The 19,447-nt window shown below is 35.7% G+C and overlaps 1 protein-coding gene across 3 annotated transcripts; it reads left to right on the top strand.

Annotated features, from left to right (window-relative positions):
* The first annotated feature begins 889 nt into the window (after nt 1–889).
* On the top strand, nt 890–17,404 carry LOC107007659. Of its 3 annotated transcripts, none has more exons than XM_015206357.2 (9): nt 890–1,078; nt 1,217–1,733; nt 3,236–3,611; nt 4,094–5,448; nt 6,672–6,785; nt 8,479–8,633; nt 11,889–11,998; nt 12,135–12,276; nt 17,008–17,404. In XM_015206357.2, exons 2-7 carry the CDS (start codon nt 1,329–1,331, stop codon nt 11,935–11,937), a joined length of 2,454 nt encoding a protein of 817 aa, XP_015061843.1. In that variant the 5' UTR covers nt 890–1,078; nt 1,217–1,328; the 3' UTR covers nt 11,938–11,998; nt 12,135–12,276; nt 17,008–17,404. The 3 variants fall into 3 exon arrangements, with proteins under 3 accessions (XP_015061843.1, XP_015061844.1, XP_015061841.1); XM_015206358.2 differs by having other exon boundaries at nt 12,135–12,302; XM_015206355.2 differs by lacking the exon at nt 12,135–12,276.
* Nucleotides 17,405–19,447: the final 2,043 nt, after the last annotated feature.

The following is a 19,447-nucleotide window of genomic DNA, read 5'->3' as shown; positions in this document are numbered from 1 at the left end:
GAAGATCTTATTTCGTGAGTAAATAATAAATATCATTAAATATTTGTGTTATTTAGTCAACCAAATGAAAAAAATATTAGACCTTTATTATTTTATGTGTAACACAATTAATGTAAAATTCATAAATATTTAATGAAGAACAAATTTAATTAGTTGGATATGATACTTGATGAACATGTCATATTAAATCACCATTTTTACAAATTGATCTTCACTTCATTTCTTTAGGTTATAATATAATATTTTCTATTTGTTTATCGCTCATGGTTTTTGATAATATAAAATCAGAGCAAAAAGATATAAATTAGATTTTCAACAAATGTTTTCACTCCTCTATATGATATGTCCTCTACTTAAGGTATGTTTTCGTACATTTTTCCGTAATATTATGACGTTCAAACTCTAGTACGAATAAATTTTAAATTCAAGCTTACGAATCTCAAATAATTGAGATAAAAAAAATTAGGAATAAAAAAAAGAAGCTAGAAGAGAGTATAAGATGAAAAATCAAACTTTCACTTTAAAAATCGAAAGTTTAAATAATCAACCAATTAAATTATTAATTTTTTTTTGGATAAATATGATAAAGTTGAACAAAACATAGATATAAAAGAAGAACACAAAGCAAAGAGCGGTGAAGCTTGAAATTTGAATTTTTATAGAGGTAATTTTGATATTTGCATGACGTACATTTTATTTGATTTTTTGTTTCTAAATTTTATGAGTATAAATTCAAAAAAAAAAACAAACCAAATAACATTTAATTTTTAAGAACCTGAAAACTATATAAAAATCAAAATTATAAAATGTAATCAATTTTTTTTTTCAAAATTTATGTTCTAAAATAGACAGCAAAATTGGACGTGGATAAAATAAACAGGAAAAAAAAAAAATACTAAACTCGGGTTCGAAGTCTCACTCTCGCTCTATCTGTTTTTCTGTCTCTCTTCCTGCTTAGAGTTTGCGACCTTTCTCTCTCACGCACACACACACTCAATTACATTAAACCCTTCACAAATTACACCGTCAAAAACAGCACAAGGGCTCTTCCTTTCTTCTTCAATTACCCGCCCGAAAGGTATAATTTTTAACCCTTACAAATTCTTATTTTTTTTTTCCAAATTTTTCACTCTCTCAACTCTTCCTCTCCCTTTTTTTTTTCCTTTTCTCATTCTACCTTCCCTCCTATGGCTTCGTTTCTCTCTCGTCTTCGCAGGTCTCAACTGATAGCATTGCTGTGTCGGAAGAAGGATTGTTTTGAGGATTGTCATTGTTGCAGCGATTTTCTTCAAACGGTGTCGTTTTTGTTGAGGATTGGTTAGGGTTTGATGGATTCCGCGGTGGAGATTCAACCGGAGGATGGATCTGATGGTGTGGGGGAGAAAAGGTTGGCTGATGATGATGTGGAATTGGTGGAACCAGCTCCGAAGAAAGTGAGGGGTGAGGTGATTGGGAATACGAAGAAGGTTGCTGAAATGGTGCTTGTACTTGCTGCTTTAGGGAAGATGAGAGGAGGTAGGGTTCCTACTGCTGCGGAGAGGGAAATGATGACAGAGGCAAGGGAGAGTTTGGCTCAGGTATGCCAAAGTTTTGCACCCAAGGATGTGTTTCCAAGAGATGCTTTTGGTGCTGTTATTGAGGATCTCGGTCTTAATAAGCTGAAGGATCAGAGGCTAGGATTTCGCCCTCCCAAAGTGTCCATTGCTGAGAAGTTACTGATAGCCAAAGAAAAGGTAGGTCAAATTTTTGCTTCCTTTTTCTTGGGGGGAAAACAAGGTTATATAGTTCAAGTACTCCAGTCTTATTTACTTTTTCGACCGGCAATGTTTATTTCGATAGAATCAACATTAACTTAAATGCAGAAAGTATATTCAAGTACATATGCTTGCCGGTTCTTTTGAATTAGTCGATTGATATTCTGTTCTCGTTTGTTAATTGTGAGCCGTTAGGGAAAAAATAATTGCCCAAATGTTTCATATAGCAGGGTGGTAGAATTGGAGCTTCCGATTCTCTTCCCAAGTGTAGGGATTTTTAACATTTTTGATTAGTATACACATATGGTGTAGACAACGCCCGAGATGACTTAAATATTTGAATTTTGAGGCGGGGCAGCTTAACTATATATGTTGCCTTAGGCCAAATATGACAGTGTTAAAAAGTTATTTTAGAAGTTGTATATATGTTCTTTTGAAACCTATTGTCCTAACCTTTTTAGGTGTAAAATTATTAATTTTTTTTGATAATCGGTTTATTATAATAGTTCGATCTCAATTGATAATATCACTAATCAGTTTGATATCTCTTAAGACATTATTGATCTTAGGTAAGATTTGATCAATTTAATTTTAATTCTTTTCTGCCCGAGGCAATTATTTTACAAACCGTTAACATTCTTTTATAAGCGATATAAGTATTTGAAGAAGAATCAAGTCAATATATCTAATTGAATTACCGATTGTAGTATTATCTTCTACTTATACTATTTTCCTTAGGATCTTTAATTTGAAAAATAAGTTATCAATATTAGGATGTCTATTATGTTTTAAGGAACTTTCTTGATTAAATTGATGTCTTTTTTTAAGATTCTCATCATCCAGTTGTCTTGATTTTTTACCCTAAATAAAAAATTTAAATATGTTCACATGCTTAGAGTTGTTCTAATCTATTTTAAAGTATTGGTCTACAATGTATTAGGAGTAAACACCTCTAAAAGATTCTTCAAACATTCTCATTAAATCATTTCTCTCTACATAATACACCGTTATAATGAAATTCTCTGGTTTTATGTTCACCACAAATACAATTTTTCTTAGTAGAATTTCTTGTACCCAAAGACTATTCCTATTCCCTAAAATAGTACTCAATCGTTGAAAACAAAGTTCCTTTCCTTTTTTAAATAAAAATTCTAGTTTGTAAATTTAAAATGCTTAAATTTCTGAAGAACAATGAATGCATTACTATCAAAAAGAACGGGGCCGTCATAATTGGTGAGGCCTAAAGCCTTTGCTTTAGATGCCTTAATGCTAAAGCCAACATTGTCTTGAGGGGCAGGGAATATGTGAAGTGCATGTAGAATTGGAGTGTGCATCGCAAGTTATATTCACTGTCCTCCAATTGAAAAATCTGGCAATTTAGGAATTTTAGTTCCAATATAACCAATTTGAAATTGATTTCATTGAGTTGTGGCTTATACATCTTATCGAGGTCTACTTCGTCTTTTCCCTTGTGCTTTTAGTTGGAAAAAACTGAGGAATTTGCTGTACCCGCTGCTACATATTCATCTCAACGGCCTCAATCTAATATGGCTGCAACAATTGAAAACCGTGGTCCATCACATGTTCGTATGTTTCCTCACAATAAAGCAAGTCATGCGGTAAATTCCTCAGGAAGCTTGCAATCTGCTTCGCCTTTGGTTCATGGAACTCCGGCAAGTTCTGCACCATTACCTTATCAGCTGCCTACCAGTGAGGTCAGACCAGTAATTTCTAGTGGAGTGGTCTCTGGGAATCCAGTAAGGGATTCTTCTCTAGTTGGATTGCCCAGAGTTGACAGGCCAAGTTTCAGAATGGATGGACGACCAAATGGATCTTCCCATGTGTTGCAAGTTCAAGGTAACAACAATACATTTCTCCTAACTGCCAAAAGTGCTTAAGGATTTGTCCTGGATTTGTTTTTTTTTTTTGACTTCCCATATGGGGATATCTTATCCAAATCATGGATATAAATATGGATGTAGCATGTGGTGGACAATTGCTTTACTTGGTCTGATTTGTGCACCATGCGTCAAACAAGTTAAAAAGGGCATGCTACACGATTTCCCTTTTTAGAATGCTTATCGATTTGCATCCTTATCTTCTCATTCTAGAAATGAATTCCAAATATCACCATTTTAGTATTATTTTAGGGAGCCATCCCATTCTACTTTTAATTCATCTACTAATTCTTGTCATGTTTCCTTGTAGTTAGGTGCATATAAAGAAAATTAATATTCTGATCTCGATATGTTTGTATTTCCTTCTAGTGTTTTATTGGATATTGAGCTTTTTATTCTTAGTTTTGGTCTGAACCATCAAAAATATATTGTTTTTTATAGCAACTTCTGGAGATCATTCTGCTATAAGAACTCCAACCTGGTCGGTGCAACCTGCATCAGTTGCAGCAGCTAAACGTGGACCAGATACCAGGGTGACATCACAGACAGGTAACAAAGTTGAGGGAGGAGCTGATGTCAAATCGCAAATGACAGCAAATAGGCCATTTATAACTCAGACCACAGCTGGAAATCTACCAACTACACTCCCACACTTACAAGGGGCAAGCTTTGTCAAGTCTCCTCCACTGAGCAGCACCCATGCTGAAATTGGCAAGATCGTTCAGAAGTTTATTGAACAGCGCCTCTCTGAGCGGCCTGCTTGGACTCCGCCATCTCGCGATTATATTAGTAAGGCTTTGACTTGCCAAATGTGCAAATCAACAGTAAATGAGGTTGATAATGTTCTTGTTTGTGATGCTTGTGAGAAAGGGTATCACTTGAAATGTCTCAAGATGACAACTCAAAAAGGAGGTCCTAGAGGGGAATGGCATTGTGGAAAGTGCTTGTCAATGACCAATGGAAAACCCCCGCCTCCTAAATATGGTCGTGTAATGAGGAATTTTAATGCCCCTAGAATATCTACAATTGCATCAGTTGTTCAATCATCACCGGATAAAAAAGCTTCTGGTCTATATGAGAAGGTTATTCTACAGAAGTTTGTACCGAATGGAAAGGTTCCTTTGAAGAGCTCTCCTTCCGTTACTATGGAAAATAATGATAGGAATCTACCATCTGAGCCAATGATGAGAAGTGAAAAAGAAATGGGAGGAAATATTATTGTGTCGGGTAAAGAAAATATGGAGAGTAAAGATTCCATGAGATTTTGTTCAAATAATGTGACTGTATCTTCCAGTGATCAGTATCTTTCTACATCTGCTGGCTCACCAGTTAATACATCTTCTGAAGAAAAAGTGGTTGAGTTGAAACCTCAGGCTCATCCTGAAACAGTTTGCCATTCATCTGATCCCTCTCAAGCTCTTAATCACCTGCAAAGAAATGACCATGAAGAGGTGGCAAACACAGCTGCGATGCCATTAAAGCTGGTTGGTGAAACTCAGCCCATGATCAGTAGATCAAATGTAGGTAACAGTTCCAGTAATGAATCTAAAAACGAAGAGCAAGCTGTTGAAAAAATAAATCCTGCTGAAACTGCTGTAGCCACCAATGAGGATGCTGAGTGTAGTAGCTCATCATTTGATCATTTTCAAAATGTTGACTGGGTTGGAAACGTTCTTCAAGTTGCTGATGACAAGTATTATTATCAATCTTGCCGCATTAATGGATTCATATATAGTGTTCAGGACTATGCTCTTATACGTTTTGAGAATGAGCGATTGATTCCTTCAAAACTTCTGGTAAGACTTCAGTACAACAGAGTTTGACCTCTTTTTCCAAAAAATGAGAAGATTTTGATTTCCTTGTTTTTTTGGGGAAAGAATTATTTAATTGTTCTTCTTAGCAGTGCTTACAATGTTTTGACTGATTCAAGTTGAAACTACTGAGCCTATTGCCGATGTCTTGGTGCACGGTCAATGATAACATTGTTTTTCCAACGAAATATTGAGCATTAATTGTACCAACACTAGCATTTATTGGAATTATAATCACTTTGTTTGTGAACTAAGTTCAATACTGAGATCATTTCCTGTTGCATTCTGATATCACCCATTCAGCTATGTCATTGACTTTTGCTGGTTTGGCATTTGCTTGCAAGTTAACATACAACATGTTTCACCTCCAAGTCCTTGCATTATGCCTGTACAAATTCAAGATATTTTTTACTTATTCCATTCTAATTATCGCGACTCTTCTTTTTGGGACGTTTCTGACACCATTCATTATACTATTTTATAATTTTTTAACAACATTTAAGAATTCAAGTTTATTTAAGTATTCAAGTTTTGCTTATTGATCTGATATTTATTGTAAAGAGTTTCTCAAAAAAGAAAGAAAGAAGGCATCCGAGAGGCCGACCGCCTTTGTCAAACAATCTTTTTAACCATCACGTTATTAATTTTTTCTAGTATTACTAATATTATTGCATATAAGTCACATTCAATCTTTTTATTTGGGATAACCAATAATTCCCTGGGAGTTCGTGCATACTGTTCAAAATTCGGTGGGGTAATGGTCCTGCCTCTCCACTCAAATACCAGACTTGTGTCTGAGACCTGACTCAAGCCGTGATGTGTGTCCAACCAGCATATCCCAAGTTGCACTGTTCACTAGACATAGCCCTGGGAAAAAGATCCCAGACATTTTAAAGGCCGTATCCAGTCACATGTCATATATAATAATGTAAGGAAGGAGTATAAAGATCAAGAAACTTTGTCTGTCATTGGGTGTGTGAAAATTTGTGCTTTTCTTTCCTTAAGATTTAAAAATTTACTATTTGCAATGTTTCTTCTAATGCGATTTCCTGAATAGTTGTGCAAAATTTTTCTAGTAGTGGTTACGAGCATAGCAAATTTCACTGGCTATACATAATTACGTCCTTGGTAGTTTTGTTACCACAGCTAACTATCTTGATATGTATATACATGATTCATCTGGCTAAGCCTCAACTTCTTACGTGCAGGCTATGTGGGAGGACAAAAAAACGGGAACAAAGTGGGTTTCTATCAATCAATGTTACTTTGCACGTGAATTACCACAGTCTGTAGGCCGCCCATGCTTGGAGAACAATAATGAGGTAAACAACTAATTAATTTTGCATTCTGTCTTTTGGTGTACTTTCTATGACTAGGGATAAAATCATGATTGTATGGTCTTTTCTTGTCATCATCACGCATTTGATTAAATTTAAAAACTATGCTTTAGTCCCCAAAAAATTGGGGTTGGCTTTATGAATCCTTATTGACCATGTTTCTCCATTTAAAATCATCTCAAGCCATTATATCAAACCATGCTTTTTTGCCCAGGGGATTTCGAGTGTGAATATTCATCTGCATTATTCACTGTGTAAAAATCTCGATTGGATGCATATTTCTCTTATGCATTTAATTTGAAAGTTATGATATCCTACATAACCTGATCGGCTCATCCTGCCTGGAAAACACCTTAGAGAAAAGGTTGGCTTAAATTGATGGAACTTGGGATAAGTGATGAATTAGGGAAATAGTTTTGTCTTGAGACTGTTGAAGTATGAAAAAAAGTGCAGAAAATTATGAGTTGATTAGAACTAAGAAGGTGAGAAGAGGGAGAGGAGCAGAGCGAGGCAGACTGTGGAAGCGCATTTGAATATCTGAAATATTTTTCCTCCAAGTAATTTGGAATAGCATAAGCCTTTACTAGAGGAAATTTCTTAGCAACCAAGTAGGATGGCAGCTCGAAGGATAAGCTTTCCAGCAACTTTAAAAAGATCTCAAACATTTGTCAACCAAACTTTCTGCCCATGTTTCAGCACAATAAAATAAAGCATGGATTGACCAAAGCATTTATTGGAAAAATCTGGCAGATTGTTCCAGCCCTAGGAATAGCAGATGCTTCAAGGAAACTCTTCTCAAACCAACCTCCTGAAATATAGATACTAACTCACAAACATTGGTTGCTGTCTGCTGGAGCAACCACCTTACTGTAAAACAATTTTGTATGTTTTTCTTTTGAATTTTGTTATAGCCCCCTAGGAAGCATATAGATGGTCTCACTATTCAAGAGCTAGCTATTTTTTTTTTGTTGCAGCTTGTATCTTCCAGCATCTACTGGATACATTTTTAATGAAATCTCAGTTTTGCTGTTTAATTTTGTTTTTTACTGATTAACCTAGAGGTAAACACATGCATGAATAAACTTGGAAGGAAAATATTCCAAGCATTTTAGTGGTGTAGAGTCCACCTAAAAGACAATTATGAAATTATTAAGGTCTATCTTATAGCCTGTACTCTGATTGAGAGATTCTTGTGTTTAAATGACTATGCTTGGAAGGAACAATCTTAAACATTTTCAGGTGTAGAGTCCCCTAAAAGACTATTTAACTTGGGTTTATTCTATATCATGTACTCTGGTTGAGAGATTCTAGTGTTCACCGTTCTGTAGCAACTAGCAAGGAAGTTGTTCTTTTAAAAAAATTGCAAGGAAAAAGAGGGCCCTTTTTGGGTTGTTTGTTCTTGAATGCATCACTAGTGATGCTTTGAGGCATTTTTGTCCTACGAGAATCCATTCAACTTATTTATATTTAACTACTTGAACAAGAAATTGAATCACAATAGGGTTGCATGCGACTACAATTAATTCATTAAAGCTACTAGATCTTGCAGAAAATGTATGACATGGCTTACCAACCTGCTTCTTTGTCTATTCTGCTACCAAAAAAAAATTAGCACGCAATTAGATAATTGATGTTCCATGTTGTAGAATCTTATGTATCACTGCTGGTCCTTTTACAGGTTTATTTGTCTACTTATAGTAGCATAGTAATGGCTGGCTTGATACAAGGTCCATGCGAAGTACATCCTCCACGAAAGTTTACAGAGGAAAGTGAGAGGAGAGCTCGCATAGCAAAGGGGTCTAATGATGTATCACAACCTCTTTACATATGCAAGTAAGTTGAACATTTTACATCGACACTAGTCCTTCTAGCAATGAAGCAATTTCTAAATAGTGCATGTCTGCTTGATACAATTGCTTTTTCTTCTTTTGGTAACTTACACTAGTATTAGTACCCGCACAATATAAAAAAGAAGCTAATTGTAGAATATTGGTATTCATATCTTATTTATAATATCACATCAAGTTTGATCTTTTAATACTAAAATTGTCTTTTTTGCTATAACCATATCTTTTTTTTCTTTATAAGTCAATTTCTGATATTCTTATACATGAAAAGTAAATTTAAAGGTTGTCAAAGTGATTCTTTAATTGACTATTAAGCTAAGGATGGGAATCTAATGTAAGCCATCGGTACCTCTCTAGCCTCCAACATCTCCAGAGGACTTCCCTCGGGACTATATTGTAGGCCTTTTTAAGGTCAACTAACACCATATGTAAATTCCTCTTCCTTCCCAACATTTATCCATCATTCTCTTCACAAGATGAATGACTTTTGAAGTTGATTGCCTCAACATGAAATTGAATTGGTTCTCGAAAACAAACACACCCTTTTCACCCTCATTTGCACCATCCTCTCCCAAACTTTTCTAATGTGGCTTAGCAACTTGATACATCTGTACTTGTTATCATTCTAGATATCAAACTTGTTATTGCACAATGGAACTATTGTACTCCACCTCCATTATTTTTTTTATTTTTATCGTCTTAAAAATGACATTAAGCAACCTAGTTTCCACTCTATTCGTGCCCTCTCCATATTTGCCATGTCTGTGCTCTTAAGAACTCCACCAAAATCTGATTACGACATGTTACTTTTTCCCTATTCATTCTACAAATAGCATTCTCAACCTCCTCAACCTTAATACACTTACAATACCCAAGATCCTGATGCCTTATCTGACAACTCCCACAATCTCCTGTCCCCTTTTTTGTTCAAGAGTTTATGGGAGCAAGCTTGTCATCTTCATCTAGTAAGTGTATCTTCCACCAACACCTTTCCTTCCTTATTCTTAATGCACTTCATTTGATCTAGGTCTCGGGTCTTTCTATCTCGTCTTCGCGAGCCTATATAATTTTGTCTCCTCATTGTCCTTTGGTTCAACATACAAGCGTTTGAATATTGTCGTCTTTGCTGCTGTAACTGCTAACTTAGCCTCCTCACCGTCTTATACTTTCCCCTAGTTATCCTCTTTTTCTCCTCGTTCTTGCAGTCTACCAACTTCGCATAAGAAACCTTCTTTGCTTCCACTTGGCGTTGAAACCTCTCCATTCCACCAAGTGTTTCTCCTTCTTCAAAAAGCTTGAGTTAGCTATCACCAACTCAAAAGCTCTAACCAAGATGAGGCTCCACCTTCGTCAATAACCCCAAAACCAAAGCCTCCATACACATCGTCAATACCACTAGACGTTTCCCCAATGTGGCCATTGAAATCTCAGCTATCTTCTTGGTGCATGATATACCCCTTACCACCTCGTCCAAATCCTCCCAAAAGTGCGTCTTGACCTCCGTCTCCGAGCCCACTTGCGGCGCATAAGCACTAAAAGTGTTTAATGTAAGCCCTCCAACGACTTGCTTAATCATTATCATCCTGGTCCTTCTAATCTCCCCCACTTACTCCCTGAGGACCCCATCAACTAATATACCTATTCCATTAATATCCCTCTAGCCTCCGGAGTACCACAACTTAAACCCGTTTACATTCCGAGCCTTGGTACCTACTCATTTGGTCTCCTAGACGCAAGCAATATTAATATTTTCTTTTCTTGAGAATCTTCACTAGCTCTATGTATTTACCTATCCAAGATCCTACTCCCAGTGTAGGATAACCCTTAAGTTTTAACCCCTTGTCATTCCTGCTGCTCGTCTTCGGCCCGGACCAAAGACATGACCGTAATCGAACATCGTTCACCAAAGCCACAAAAAGATGTAAACTAAACATGAATCTACTAAACAACCAAATCAAGCCTAAACTCTTTTAACTAGTAGATATATAAGATAGCAAGCACTAACTATATTGTAGTATAAATCAGGAGTAAAGCAAAGAAAAATGTAAAGAACAGAGCAGTCAATGACAAACACAGACAAATATGGTTGAATAAAAGAGCATAACAGAAAGTAGAAGGTTCATCAGCAGAGTCGAGATGGAATCTGTTTTCGGAACAAATCTTGTAGAAAATGAGAAGCCTGGTTCTTTTTTTTTTTTTGGCTGTTTTCGCTTAGACTCACCGTGTGTTGCTGTATGGTTCTGTTCCTGTCAGATCTGGCCTTAGGGATTTCCTGGTCAGGCCACTCTTTTCAGCGAAAATGGTAGCAGCGGCGGGTGAATCTCACCGGAGAAGATGAGAAAGCAGGAGGGGAGAGGCGAGTGGGAAAAAGAAAGAGAGAGAGCGCAAGAGAGTGAGGGAGGATAGGAGAGAGAGAGAGTTCACGTACCTGCCGCCGACAGGGCTTGGTCGCTGGAGTACTAGTTTGCCGGCGTTGGCTTTCGAGGGTAGATCGTGAGAGTCAAGAAAACAGTGGGTTGAGTGTGATAAAGAGAGAGAGAGAGAGAGATGGAGCGTTAGGTGTAAATGCAAAAAATTAATTAATAGTCAATTTGTTAATAAGTGTACGTCTGACTTTTTCTTGTTAAGCACATGACTTAATGTGGAGGTTTTTTCCTCTCCGTTTAATTATAGATGGATCATAATTTTATTGTCGAAAATGGTTATATGAAAAGTTGTCACAATTTAGGGTTTCAATTACCGATTCAGTGAATTTAGGAGGCTACGGAAGAAATTTAGTGAAATAATCAAATAATTACCTCCCTATTTTCTTGGTGGCTAGATATTAATTGCATCTTAGAAGCTGATCAGGGGTGATGCAACAGCAAACTATTAGATTGCTTGAGTTAACTTTGTAGATATAGGTTTACTTCATAAATGCGGTTGCTTTAGTGGCAACAACTTTGCACTTTCAACCACAAGTTTGGGAGTTCGAGTCACCAAGGGTGCAAAGTGTGAAAAGGGTTACTGTTGACTTCTGGGTTGAAGGTTTGCTGGGTGGGATTTTTTAGCATATCAAAAGAAAGGAAGATATGAAAAGCTTCAGAGTTTAAAATAAAGAATTGCATATTATATGCAGCAATTTTTAAATAAATTAATAAGATACAGACCACGAGATCAATCTATAAGCAGTGCACATTTAAAATCCCCTAGTTTCAGATCTCTTGTTTGAAATGTCTGTGACTGTCAACTTTTTATGCAGATGGATTTATGATGAATCAAAAGGGCTATTTCGCGATGTCTCTTGTTGATAGGGGTCAGCTGATAATTATCTTTCTATTGCAACTGCTATTGGCTCGTGTCTTTTGTCAGGTAAGTGAGATAGGGCCCATCTGTTTTGAGTTTTAGCTATCTTTCTTTGTTAATAATGGAGAATATTGGGTCTCTTTATTTCCTGTTTTGCTTCCCTCATGTCCCATCCTTTATTAGTGCTGGTTGTGTGGGCTAGGGAAAGGTGGGCATGCATGCATTAAATCCAAGGGAGTTTATTAGTGTGGCAACTGGCAAAGAGGGAAACCTCTAATAACCCAAAACTATTGCCATGTGATGGACGTTATTGTAGACGACTGTATCTTCTCGACCTAACAGATGTATGATCTCCACCTTAATTATATAGGTAGTTTGCTTTCATAGTAAATTTATTCGCCGTTGTATTAAGTAATGATATTATCATCTATACATTAAAGAGTCGCTCTTTTCAACTGCATCTATCTCATCACGCGTGTGAAACTTTTTGTTCCTGCTTATTTGTTGTGGGTGAATAATTGTTGCTTTCCTCATATATACGTAGGGCTCTACCTTAGAGTGTATAAGAATAATGCTAAATTGAGTGTATCATGCTTGTATTAGTTATGATTGCATTGGTTATGGAGAGATTAATTTTTATGCATTGTTTGATTTGGTGTATTTGAAATAACACACATTTTTATTGTAATATCTTATTTTCCTAACAATCATATACTCTTGATCATGAAATGGAAGCACTATAAACTAGAAGGGGTATAAATGTAAATTTAATAATTTTATTGGTTTAACGGCTAAACCTATAAGGAAATGAGTAAACCTTACCCCTTACCAGTAAGCCATTAAATTACAAAATTTCGAACCATTACCCAGTCATTATTTCGATAACTCAATACCAATAAACCTATTTACGATTGGGTAATCAATTATGATTTTGATCAACCCTTGAGATAGCGCTTGAATCTCCAAAAGATGGAACTGATAAGACCTTAGAAATGCCTAAGTGATTACCTAAAGTATGTTTGAGTTCTAAAGAAGGGTACCATTAGTAGACATAAGGCACGAGGTCAGGTAAATAACATCAATATCCTCTATATGCCCTTGTGTAACCTAAATAATACAAATTCAAGAGCATAAGAAGCTTTCTTTTCTCTTCTTGGAGTAAGTTATGAACAAAATACGTGTTCCCAATGACATGAGGTGGAAGACAGAACAAAGGTGGTTTGTGGGGAAATAAGACAGAGCATGAAACTTGATTCTGAATAGTTCAGGATCGCATATGATTAATTAGATAATAGGATGTGAGAACTGTATAGCCCTAAAAACAAGACATGAGAAGTTTTGGCCAGAACACTAGGAGGCAAGGTCGGGGAGCTTCTAAACTACTTACCTAGGTATGCCTGTGGGAGCTAAAAGCAAGTCCAAAGGCATATGGAATGGGGTCCTGGAGAAATGTGAAGAGACTCACCAATTGGAAGAGTCAGTACTTGTCCTTGGGAGGAAGATTGACGTTAATTAACACTGTGGTGGATGCATTAGCCTCTTATATGATGTCTGTCTTTCCTTTGCCTGCCAATGTATCTAATAGCATTGATGCTCTTAGAAGGAATTTCTTATGGCAAGGCAATGAAGATAAGAAGTTTCATCTAGTTAAATGGGAAGAACTGACTGAGTAAAAATACAGGAGGCCTAGGCATCAGAAACTTTAGGGAACAAAACCAAAGCCTAATGATGAAGTGGTTTTGGAAGTTTGCAAATGAAGACAGCATGCTCTGGGAATAGGTCTCAGAGCAAAATATTGTATGGAAGACAAGTGGATGACTAAAATGATAAGTACTCCATAATAATGCACTGTTTGGAAGGCAATAAGAAATCTATGGCCAGTGCTATATCACAAAACCAAGGTAAAAGTGGGAGATGGTTCAAAGACATCCTTATGGGAGGACAAGTGGAATGGGACTGTCTCTATGAAACAATTGCATCCTGAATTGTTCATTTTATGCCAACGTCAACAGGCCACTGTGGCTACAATGTGGACTGGACAAGGATGGAATTTGTTCCAAGGAGGAACCTTCATGACTGGGAAATTAGATAAAGTGACAGAATTTCAAGATTCAGTAAGCTCTTTCAGCAGAAGATCAAAATGAATTGCTTAGGTCTTCTTCTCTATTTTGGTGTAAACAAGATATTAACTACGACACAAGACATCTTTGATGCGCTAATTGTTTATAGGCAGCAATTTAGATTAAGACTGTTTTACTATGTAAGTTGTAATACTTTTGAAGGGGAGTTGCGCTTTTGTTCTATACCTGTGGATATATAGACTAAGGTTACCAGTTCCAAAACAAAAAAAATGAGACATGAGATTGTATGAGTAGGGTATGAGTAGTCTCAACGAGATGCCTATTCTTCCTTCCAATTATCCTATTTTATTAAGGTGTGTAAGGACAAAATGTTTGATGAATGATCCCATGAGAGTTCATGAATTGCTGCAATGGAGAAGATGAATACTGATGGGGCATTATCTCTAGAAAATGTGCAGATAGAAGACCACAAATTGATTTTGGATTTCAACAGTGAGTTTCATCGGTGCTAATTAATGATGCACCAACAAGGTTCTTTAGAGCACAAAAGGGGCTTAGACAAGGTCTTCCTGTCACCTTTTCTGTTCTTGGTAGCTATTGAAGGACTCATTAACATGGTTAAAGCAACAAATGCAAATGGTTAGCTAAATGATTTTGATGTGGATAGATCTGGAAGGGAAAGTCGGGAGGTGACTCATCTTCGGTATGCAGTTGATACACTCGTCTTTTCTGATGCTGAAGAACTTAAATTGCTGAGGGTATTTATGGTTCTTTTTGAAGGGATGTCTAGATTACACATTAATTGGAGGAAAAGCTTTTTGTATCCCATCAATGGTGTTTACAAATATGGAGGTTTTGATGCAAGCTTAGGTAGTGAAGTTGGTTCCCTACCAACCAAATACCTTGGAGTGGAAACTAAGTGTAAATCATCTTAAATCATGAATAATATGATTGGGAAATGTGAAAAGGAATTGATTAGATAAATGAGTCATTATTTGCAATTGGGAGGTTGAGTAACACTCATTAATTTAGTTCTAAAGGCACTTAGAATGAAATGGTTACAGTAAGTATACAAATGTAAACAACTTTTGTGGGGGGAAAAGTAGTTGAAGCTAAATATGAGGAAGAGAAGTGGATGACCAAGGACGTTTCTACAACTTATGGGGTCAACATATGGAGATCCATTAGAGTTCTTTAGAATGACTTCAACAGCAATACCAAGATCAAAGTGTGTAATAGGGAAAGAACGACTTCTGGAAGGAAGAATGGCATGAGACAAGCAACCTTGAAATGCTCTTTCCATACATACACATCCTAGTGCTACTCCAAAAAAGAACTATAGCAGATTGTGGACACCTGAAGGGTCGAACTTCACCTTCAGAAGACAACTTAATGGCTAAGAAATACAAAGAGTGGCTGAATTTTTCACCTTCTTGAAGTTCAATGGACTTCAAGAAGGTGATGATGAACTAGGGTGGCAGGGCAGTGATAATGGCTCTTTCAAGGCGAATAATGCTAACAAGAGGACGAACCATTTTGGTTTCTGTCTAAGGAAGCAGTTCTTACACATGACAATCTGATGAGGTAAAGGATACCATTATGTTTCAAATGTTTCTTCTGTGGTAAAAAACAGAGACGATTAACCATCTATTCTACATTGCATGGAGATTATTTTTAATCAAAGTTATTTCATGGTCGAGGCCTGGAAAGATTACAGAGGCACTCCAGAGTTGGAAGAAGTAGGACTGCAGGCTAAGAACAGAAGTAGATGGAGAATTATCCTTGCTTGCATTTGGTGGACAATTTGGAAGGAGACAAGCTCTATATGTTGAGAGTACTGATAATAGTATGCATTAAAGGGCATTTTAGTACATCTACATGTCTTTGACCACAAGCTACAAAGTCTCCTTATATGGAGGAAGTACCATCCTTTTTAAGTTCTGATAAACTGAGATGTCTCATGTCCCAATCACTTATATAATCAATCGGGTGAATCAATATCATGGCAAACTGTTGAAGGAGGACAATATATGAGTTATTTAGCAAGGATAAGTTGGTTGGTGACAGTTTTTTAAGGGTTGGGTTGGTGCAGTTCTACAAGCAAAGTGAGGGTGTTGGTTGATGCTCAAAAACTAGAATTACTGTCGAACAAATAGTCACCGAGAATATGCACGGTAAAGTAAACTTTCTTACTGGTCACTGGTAAATGCACAACGATTAAATCTTCATATACCAGCTCTAATATTATGTGAGTGAAGAGAGTTTGAGAGAGAATTCAACTTGATTTTTCCCTCAAGCCACTGGGGTTCTAAATAGCCAAGTATACTTAGTCCTCTAAGAAAGGAAAGAGAATAAAAAAATTCATAATCACGAGAGTACTATATTAATATCCTAGAATATTCTAACAATAGAGAAATAATTAATTTGTAGAAGTTAAAAATCTTTTTCCGTAGCTCTAAAAAATTGAGCAAGTGTTTTTAGGAGTTTACTGAAAAATCAACTCTTTGTTCAACTATAAGTAGTAGGATAAAATTGGTAAGAGTAGTAGGATTTTGACACCTATTGGACATTGGTCCCCAGTAAAAATGGTTTGTCATTTGCACCTAATTCTCGTGGTTGAAATTTTCGCTGTGAAGTTGGATCTTGCTCCACATCACTTGCCATGTTAACAAGCTTTATTTTCTATTTTTTTTTTCAAGTTTACATTTACATTGGTCATCTCGCGAAGTCAAATTTTCTGGATTTTTATTGCCTGAAGGTTTGCTTAGATTAAAAAATGATCAGGTTGCTAAACTTGTTATATTGGGAGTCACGGAGTTAAGTTTTAGGGGGTTGGGAGTAGCGGCAAAGAGATGTGAGGGGGAAAGCATGAAAGTTTGTAGAGTGATCTAAGATTTTTAACTAGAAGCTAAGTTATTGAGAATCACATGTTTCTTACTTTGCTTTTCTAAGGTTACTCATGGTTTTAACTTTCTTTCAATTCTCTAAATGCAGTTTGTTGCAGCATTGGTGTCCATTTGACATTTGTGGAGGAAGTCTCAGATGGTGTACAATATTTAGCTTTAGGTCCGATCTGTATCATTCTTCTGGTAGTTATTTGTGTCCTGTCTCTCCAGTTCTTTTCTATTTTTATTAGATAGCAATTTCAAAAGGTGAGAAAAGTAGGTTGATGAATATCATTCATCCAGCAAAGTATGAAATAAAAACATCCTTACTTTTAGCTTTCTATTTTCAAGTATCACAGTTCTTAACTCAGCTGTGACCCCCTCCCTCCGCCCCCCCTTGGATTTGTGCAGACGCTTTCAAAACATAGAAGGTTGTTGTTAGAGGCGATGATTGGCTATCTATAATAGACTTAAATGTTATACTGCTTCGTTTCGTTGGTAATTTATTTTGAAGATTTCTCATCAATTTTTATATTCTCTTCTCTTCCAAGTCCCCAAAAGAATGCTATTTATACTTGTGACTTTTAATCAAGAGCCTGTTGAATTGAAGGCCAGTGACCTTCCTAGATTAGAATGAGAAACTGATTATGGCTTGTCTAGATGAGGAAGTTTATGATGTTCGACTTTATTGAAGTCAGGTAAACTTGTGTTATGCTATTATGAGATGTTGGGCGAGGGATGTTGCTTGAATGGTAAACATTCTTTTAAGGTTGTGAGTTTGAGTTGAATAAAAAGATCGGAGCTCATGGGAGGGGATAAGTAATTTTTAAAAAAGGGTGTGATTGTTAGGCTTCATGAAAAAAATTGGATGAGGTGTTGCTTGGACAGTGTTTACTCGCACTTTCAACTTTAAGGTCGTGAGTTTCAGTCATCAAGGGAGTGAAAAAGATGGCAATCCTTAAAAAAGTGGGAGTTCCCGGTAGGGGGTAATTTTTAAGAAAAGGGTGTGATTTTTTGGCTTCGTAAAAAAAGTTTTAAACAGAAAAACTACGAGTAAATAAAAAGCAAATATATATACATGTGACTGCTATTCAAAGATGTTCTACACTTTTTATTACTCTACAGTACATAGTTCACTTTGTTCTTTAAAAAATAATATATAAAGTTTGGGATATAACATTATGAGGCGTTTTATGTTTTAAAAGTTTGATTGTTTTCTCTTAAACAGGCTTTGAAGTTTTGAACTTGCAGAAGACCGAAGTTTTCAGCCCAAACATTCTTTTGGAGTAGTTTTTTTTTTTTTTTAAGAATTGACTTTAAAGTGTTTTTAATTCAATATAACTTATAAGCACTTCTGTGCTATTTGGGTAAAATTAAAAGAAGTGACTTTAAGAACTTTTTTAAAATGAAAAATAAAAACGGAAAAGGGCGTAAAATACCCTTAAAGTATTGAAAATGGTACAAAATTACCCTTCATCCACCTATTGGCTCCAAAATGCCCTTTTGATCCACCTATTGGCTCCAAAATATCCTTGTCATCCATCTTTGGGTTCAAAATTGATCACTTTTTTAATTGTTTTAAAATTAAGCTCTTTAAATATTTTTTAAAATACTTGGCGTTCAACTATTGATTATAATTTTAATTTATTAATATAATTTATAAACCAACCCACTACCCACTCATTACTAACTAAACCTCACTCAATTAATGATCCAATTATAATATCAAAATCGTCATAAACACTACTAAAACACGATGAAATTATAGATTCCTGAAAATGACATCCAAAATTATTCGAGTCTGAATCGAAACCCCAATTAAATTTAGGTTGAGCTGCTTATTTAGGAGGACACTTTCTTTCAAAATTGAATTAGAAATTTATGATTAAAGGTAAACAAGTAATACATTCCGAATTAATTCATGCACTTTTTTTAAATATAATTTTATAAATATTTATGATTTGTTTTAAAACCTTTAAATATATTATTTTGAAAAAAAGTTACCTATGAAGTAACATCACATAACTGAGACGTAAGAATAATTAAGATAAACATAGTCAGACTTTTAAGTTTATCGGTGATTTTTATTTAGCCACTTGAATGTATGATAATTTACTTCTATAATTTTTAATAACACTCAATTGGCAGGAGCTTGCATTAATAATGTGACGGGTCTATTAAGAGGAATTTAATTAGTAATGGGTGGGTAATAGATTGATATATAAATTATACTAATAAGTTAAATTATAACAATAGTTGAGCACCACGTATTTAAAAAAATATTTAAATAGTTTAAATATAAAACCGTAAAATAAGTGGTCAATTTTGAACCAAAAGGTGGATGACAAGGGCATTTTGGACCCAATAGGTGGGTGGAAAGGGTATTTTGGAGCCAATAGGTGGATGGCGGGTAATTTTATACCATTTTCAATACTTTGAGGGTATTTTAGGCCCTTTTTCAAAATAAAAAATGTCAAAATTTATTACATATGATTTTCAATTTTTAAGATAAATATGTGAGTCCATTGATTTTCTTAGAACTATCACCC

Source organism: Solanum pennellii, chromosome 12 (assembly GCF_001406875.1).
Source record: "Solanum pennellii chromosome 12, SPENNV200".
In the NCBI taxonomy this organism is placed as follows: Eukaryota; Viridiplantae; Streptophyta; class Magnoliopsida; order Solanales; family Solanaceae; genus Solanum; species Solanum pennellii.
The sequence above is the reverse complement of the archived record's forward strand: the minus strand, read 5'-3'. Positions and strand labels throughout refer to the sequence as shown.